A 7,346-nucleotide genomic window follows, 5' to 3' on the forward strand; every position below is an offset into this window, starting at 1 on the left:
ATGTATCCTGCTACAATTATTTGTATATTATTAGTAGATTATACTATTAGTCATAATTAAATATATTTGGCTTTTATTCTGTGACAGGACATGTTGTCTAATGTAAATGTCTGTTTAATGCCAAGTAATTCTGAACCAAATGTTAATAATTAGGTTACTAAAGAAGGAAGACAATTCTATTCACAGTGATATTGTTTCCAAAGTCATACTCTATTTTAATACTTACCTGAAGAAAAAGTACTATAAATATAAATGTGAAAAATGACGTCTTAATTGACAATCATAAAGAATCTTATACATGCATTTATGTGTATCTGTGTGTGAATATTTAATATTTTTATATTTTAAATGAATTAGGTTCAACTAATAATACAAGGCTTTTCAGATTGAGCTGAAGACAACAGGCTCAGTACAGAATCATTGGACTATAAATTTCCCTTAAGCTCTCTTGTATCCTTCTACATGACCGTCTTAGTTTTGTGATTATCTAAGGCTCTAGATCTGAAGTGGGGTGCCAGCCTGTCTCAGTCGCCACGCTCTGCTCAGCGCACCCTCGTTCTCTCCCCGCAGACGGACCTGGGGGGCAGATGGAGGTGCGCCAGGGATTCAAAGCAGCCGGTTTCATTGCTCTGGATGTGGTGGGAATCACAGGTAACCTGGCGGTCCTGCTGCTCTTCTGCCATTTATTCTATGCACAGGGAAGCCTGCCGCACAACGAGTTCATTCTCAGCCAGCTGGTCTTCGTCAACCTGATGGTGATGCTGTCCCGGGGCATTCCTCAGGTTCTGACTGCTCTGGGCATCACTATGCTCTTCGGTGAGCACTTCTGCAAAACAATCATCTTCGCCTACCGCCTTGGCCGCGCCATGTCCATCACCATCACCTCCCTGCTGAGCTCCTACCAGTGCGTGGTCATTGCCCCGCCCACTTCTGGCTGGACCTGGCTGAAACGCTGGGTTCCTGGCCACCTCCCCCACGCCATCGTCTTCCTCTACGGGCTCAATATGGTCGTCCACTCCACCGCCATCCTCTTTACCCACGCCGTTCCGGCTAACGGCTCAGTCCCAGAATTCACCATTCACCTGAAGTTCTGCATCGTGGTGTTCCCGGGCTACATAGCGTACACGGCCTGCGGTATGATGTACACTGTCCGAGACTTCGCCTTCGTCGGCCTGATGGTGGCGGCGGCAGTGTACGTGATGCTGGTCCTGCATCGGCACCGTCAGCAGGTTCAGGGCCTGCAGGGGGCCGGCCGGAAGACGGAGGAGGCATCGCGTGCCGTCCTGCTGCTCGTGAGCACGTATGTGGTGCTGTTCGGCTTGGACAACGTGCTGTGGTTCTACACGCTCTCTGTCTCCCGCGTGCATCCGGCCGTCTCTGACGCACGCGTCTTCTTCGCCACCTGCTACTCCGCCATCAGTCCTGTGCTCATCATCGCCACCAACAAGAAACTGGCCACCTACTTTCTGTGTGGCTCCAAACGCAAGGCAGCAGAAATCGCCCCCAGCAGCACAGAGGCCAAGGCTTCGCCGGTTACAATAACACAATGAGGATGTTGAAAAGTGAAACTTGCGGAGGTACGAAGGGCAAATGGGTTTCTTCTCTATAATAGTCTGTAATATCACTTTTGGGCCTGAAATTTAGTTTACTAATAATACTATTTGAATAAATATGTAATAAATTTTAACCAAAGAATGTAGTGATATTCATATTTGATTGGCTGTTTGCAGCTACACATTGCAAAACATTTTTGAGCAGTGATTTGATTAATGTGTATTTTCTATGCTTTCCATGCTCTTACATGTGTGTATGTATATAAATAAACCATTTACAAGAAAATGTACTTTCTGTATATTAAGGGTAAAAATGTACTAATTAAAGCGCTTGAAATAAATGTATTACTGAAGGAAGTGATATTTCTTACATAAAATCTATTTCCTGGCCTGTTCTCGAATCTTGAGCTTGAATGTTGTCGTTACACCTGCTGACTAAATGCTCCTTTGATTTTTATTCTGATTTTAATATATTTATTACACATTGATGCATCAATAGTAGAACAGGAACTGGTAATGAGGGATCTTGAACCACTCCAGTAAATAGACGTGCTGATTCACTGTAGAACAGCCCATGCACTACGGCCTCACTGATAGGTGTTACAGATGCATCATTATATCCTGTGTGCATGTCTTGCCGTTTCAGTCTTGTTCAACGCTTTAAAATGGGATAAAATGCTATAAATAAAATGCCTTGGGGTTCATATTAACTCTACTTTATTCCGAGTGCACATCATATGCTAGTATCATTTCTGACAGTCTTTTACTTTTTGTGAAGTATGAGAACCAATGTGATTTTTCTTCAAGTGTGAATGCCTTTTTGCTTCCAAGCTTGAGCTTACATTAAGTGAATTGCAATAAGTAGGAAATTTTATTTTTCCCTTTCCAGACATTTCAGTTTCTTGACATTACATTTTAGTAGGCACTGAGTAGACATTCTTATTCAGAGTGACTTACACAGCTTTACATTCTTTGTACATACAATCCACTCATGCAGCTGGATATGCACCGAAGCACTTCAGTTTATCAACTCCCAGAGTGCTGCTGGAAAGCACGTATGATGCTGCACACGCACACACAACATACAAACCGTACACACGGGTATCCACATACAGCCAGCCTGAGCTGTTAATGTTTAACGAGCTCCTCCACATTATAATAGGGAAGCATCGGGGATCACAGGTTTCTTCCCACAATGCCACACTGCTCGGCTTCAGGGAAATGTGATGTTCCACTGGTACCCAGCTCACCCACAAGAAATGAACCCCCCCCCCCACCCCCCCACCCACCCCACCTCCCCTTTTGAGGTTTTAGCACTCTGTGCTCCTTAAGGTTAGGTTCATTCCACACTAATATACTTATAACACAATATTGAACTTGTTATGGGTGTTATTAGCTTAACGAGATTTAAACGACACTAATGCTTTGGTGCTTTCCCAGGAGGAAAAAAAAATTCCCAGGGTAATCACTTACACTTTCAGGGGGCTAAAATGACACAGCTCTACAAGGATTTCTATAAGACGAGAAGATTTCTTTAAAAAGAGATTCCTTTTCATGGAAGGTGCCAAATTGAAAGGATGAAGGTAGATGGAGCCCTCTGTCCTTCGTCATCAGTAATGAGCCTTGAGAATGAGACAGATGCAGGACTGAGAGGCAGGCGAAACAATTCGAGAGGCACCCAGATAGCAGGTGAGAAAATGACTGGTTCTCCCACAGCTCACAATTTAGAACAAATGGCTGGTGGAAGCTTTGTAATTACCTGTGGTGCAGCATGCTTTCCCAGTTGGGGGGGGGGGGGGGGGGGGGGAGGGGGGGGGGGCACCATGGACCAGTCAAGGAGGGCACTGGAAAATTATTTTCCAACAACAGCCATTTTCATTGGCTCAGGGGGGCCCACAGTGGGGGGGTAGGCATAGGGTTGGCCAATCACACAACATGGAGGCCCAATATCTCCCCAGACACACCTTTGGTCGGCAGGCCTTTTGTTTCACTGGAATGACTTCTAAAAACTCTGTAATAACTTCATAAATCAACTCATTCATAAACAATAACAACCATGTGCAGGTTCAGGAGGTGGGCCTTGCTTGCTGTTTAGACACAGCTGCTGGATTATGGTCTTGGCCTTTTAACTTTCATTACATTTTGAAAAGCAGCTTAGGAATAGTTATCTACAGTATAACACACATCAATGTGGAACGTTCAGGGGTCACAAAGTAAAACCACTGGCATCATGGCATGTGTTCCCACTCATGAACTCAGCCAGCTGATTTGACTAATTAGTTCTAAGTTCTGGCTGAAGACTTGTGCTAATTGGCAAATCCAGGGGATTTGAACAAAAAACTGGGGAGGACTTTTGCTTTCTGAACATGGATTTTCCACCGCTAGATGTGGTCCTCTGCAAAATATGTTTAAAAGTTGCTAACAAGTTGCTATATTTAAACTACAACAACGGTCGCGTTTCTGGCAACTGCCACTCAAGTTTCAATACTAGCCCGCCTGCACGCGATAGCCGTTTCTCTTTGCTTTCATATTAGCAACGTACTACTTTAAAGCACGTAGCGGCTTCGAAATTCACAGTTGAGATATTAATGGGTGTAATTTATCTCGTAGAACAAAATGAGAAACTCTCTTAGGCTTACGTTAACCACAGACCTTATTTTCGACAGAAAACGAAATCCCTATGGGGAACAAAAGCATAGGAAACCTGACGAGGGAACCCATGGTTCAAAAATGCGACTTACTTCCGGGTCTTAGGACTACAAACTGTAACACTCTCTTGCTGTCGTTTCTGTTTAATTGCTTTCGTGTCGTACTGTGTTGATCTAAGATTTGTGAGTGTACTCTTGACTTGACTGAGTTGGTTGGTCTCCACACTTGGCTGCATATTATACCGCCCCTTTGGACATCTTTTCCCTCCTCTCACTGTGTATCCAAAGTTATCCTTTATGGATTAGTTGAGAAAACGTTTTTGTGCTTTTTGCTCAGAAAGTTTTAAACCAGGTGAATTTGTCAAAAACCTTAACTAAGAAAACCCACAGTGTTGCAAAAAACAAATAGAGGGTCATCTTAACAAAAAGTGCACAAGCGCCAACGTTCAAAAAGGAGAAAAAACAAATGTCTTGGTTACAGATAAACCAGTAGGCTATCTGCATCTGGGTGCCATTAACAGCAAGTGGTACATTAATATGAATCACCAAACAAGTAGGTTGTTATTTTGGGTTGATAAGCCACAGTTAATATGGTAAATGGACTGCATTTATATAGCGCTTTTATCCAAAGCGCTTTACAATTGATGCCTCTCATTCACCAGAGCAGTTAGGGGTTAGGGGTTAGGTGTCTTGCTCAAGGACACTTCGACACGCCCAGGGCGGGGTTTGAACCGGCAACCCTCCGACTGCCAGACAATCGGTCTTACCTCCTGAGCTATGTCGCCCCTATTAACCATAATATCAACCAGGGATGCACAATTGTCTACATACTAGCTGTTGTTCCAACCAATTACCCTAGTTTTCGTTTTCTGACAGCTCTATAAACTACGCTGGTTCACTCTTTTGCTTGAGCAGAGTAAAATCCTTTGGATACACTGGCAGTCTGTGGCTGTAGCTGGTGCAAACACAAATGCCAGTTCGATATACGATTGAACCAATTAAATAATTACAAACAGAAGTAGACACAGAATCCTGAAACGGATCGGCTCTTGTTGTGCGACGCTGGTTTAGCTAATTGGTTCCCCCATTGCGTAAACAAGTGGGAATGCCTCCTTGCTGGGCTTTCCCATTTTATTCCTGCCCACTTTTTTTTTTCCTCCTGTGGTGGTGTGGATCTGTCAATCCTCCAGTGGATTCATGTTTTCCACTGTGGTCTCTCTTGTGTTCTTTTATGTTCAGGTGTGATTGAGTCCCTTTTCTCTCAATCCCCAACGGGGCGCAAAAGCTATAAAATGGGTTCACAGGGCAGGCGTACCGCATTCCGGATCCTGCAGACGGGTGAGGGCGGCTCGGATGCGGCAGCGTCGGTACTGATTGGATCATGAGGTAAAGCTGCGAAGTGCACAGAGTGCCATTGGTGGGCTGTTTCGTCCAGTCAGTTACATACCGTGCTACAGACCTGGGTCAAATACATATTTCTTTTGGATTCAAATACTTTTCTACGCTTTACTGATCTTGTCTGGGGTATTGGAGCCAATGAAATACTCTCAAAAAGTGCAAATCCCACCTTCAGGTCATATTGGCAGGCTCAATTACACCGGGCAAGATCAATAGAGAACAGAAAAGTATTTGAATCCAAAACAAATACGTATTTGACCCAGGTCTGTCGTGCTATGTGATCTGTGTGATTCAACTTGCTGTGTAAACTGGTGGAAGTGTTGCAGTTATTGCGCGTATCGCTTTATTGCTGGTGTGTGAATGACGTTGCCTGGAGCCGACCCCTGTTCTGTCTGTCTTTCACGATCCAGCATCGAGGCCGTCGATCTGTGCGTCACCATCAAAGGGGTTTCCTTCCTGCTGCAGACGGGCCTCGGGATCATCGGAAACCTGCTGGTGGTCTTGGCGTACGCCCACATCGTGTTGGCGGAGCGCCGCCTGCAGCCCGTGGACGCCATCCTGTGCCACCTGGCCTTCGCCAACCTCCTCCTGCTGCTGACCCGCTGCGTCCCGCAGACCATGACGGTCTTCGGGCTGCGCGACCTCCTGGACGACCCCGGCTGCAAGGTGGTCATCTACACCTACCGGATCGCCCGGGCCCTCTCCGTCTGCATCACCTGCATGCTGAGCGTCTTCCAGGCCGTGACCCTGGCCCCCGCCGCCGGGCCGCGCTGGACGGGGCTCAAGGCCCAGCTGCCCAGCCTGGTGCTGCCCATCTCGGCCGGCCTGTGGCTCCTCAACATGGCCGTCTGCATCGCCGCGCCCTTCTTCTCCAAGGCCCCGCGCAACGGCACCGTGCCCGCCTTCACGCTCAACCTGGGCTTCTGCCACGTGGACTTCCGCGACAGCCTCTCCTACGTCGTCAACGGGGCCGCCGTCTCCGTCCGCGACTTCGCCTTCGTGGGGCTGATGCTGTGGTCCAGCGGCTACATCCTGCTGGTGCTGCACCGCCACAGCCGCCGCGCCGGACGCATCCAGAGCTCTGGCCGCCGCTCGGGCGGCGACGCCGTCGAGACGCGGGCCGCCCGGACCGTGGTCACCCTGGTCACCCTCTACGCCGTCTTCTTCGGCATCGACAACGTGATCTGGATCTACATGCTGACGGTGGCCAAGGTGTCGCCCGTGGTGGCGGACATGAGGGTGTTCTTCTCCTCCTGCTACGCGTCCCTCAGCCCGTTCCTCGTGCTCACCTCCAACACCAAGATCAAGGCCCGGATGTCCTGCGCGGCCTCCGAGAACCAGCCGCCGTCGTCCTCCAACGCGGAGGACTCGACCGACAAGGTCTGACTGCCCCGCCGCCTTCACTGCTTCTGAACCAGGGAGAGGACAGTAGAGTTCCCCTCAAAGGCTTTGCGACCGAAGGACGCGTGAAGGTTAAAAGGACTCGCGATTAAATTGCAATCTGAAGGTTCGATGCTTCCACTCATACCATTTGGGGAGCCAGTATAGCATAATGGTTAAGGAACTGGGGTTAAAAAAAGCTTGTGGGGGTGCATTGTCTATACTCTTAAACAAGGTACTTTAACCTGATCTGCTTCAGTAAAAATATCTAGCTGTACAAGTGGAATGTATGTAAAAAATTGTAATCTGTGTGAGTTGCTCTGGATAAATCACCTGCTAAATAGATGTAATCACATGCTGTTGTACT

General features: G+C 47.3%; 2 protein-coding genes across 2 annotated transcripts; both read left to right on the forward strand.

The window, feature by feature from the left end:
* Positions 1-587: 587 nt before the first annotated feature.
* On the forward strand, positions 588-1,550 carry LOC118211439 (olfactory receptor class A-like protein 1). The gene has a single exon (XM_035388638.1). It carries the CDS (start codon positions 588-590, stop codon positions 1,548-1,550), a length of 963 nt encoding a protein of 320 aa, XP_035244529.1.
* A 3,819-nt stretch (positions 1,551-5,369) lies between these two features.
* LOC118211485 (olfactory receptor class A-like protein 1) lies at positions 5,370-6,985 on the forward strand. Its single transcript, XM_035388724.1, has 2 exons — positions 5,370-5,587; positions 6,010-6,985. Exons 1-2 carry the CDS (start codon positions 5,583-5,585, stop codon positions 6,983-6,985), a joined length of 981 nt encoding a protein of 326 aa, XP_035244615.1. The 5' UTR covers positions 5,370-5,582.
* Positions 6,986-7,346: the final 361 nt, after the last annotated feature.

Source organism: Anguilla anguilla, chromosome 13 (assembly GCF_013347855.1).
Source record: "Anguilla anguilla isolate fAngAng1 chromosome 13, fAngAng1.pri, whole genome shotgun sequence".
Taxonomy (NCBI): domain Eukaryota; kingdom Metazoa; phylum Chordata; class Actinopteri; order Anguilliformes; family Anguillidae; genus Anguilla; species Anguilla anguilla.

Excerpts from the sequence above, each read along its gene's own strand:
- LOC118211439 (XM_035388638.1), top strand. The coding sequence starts at position 588 with ATGGAGGTGCGCCAGGGATTCAAAGCAGCCGGTTTCATTGCTCTGGAT.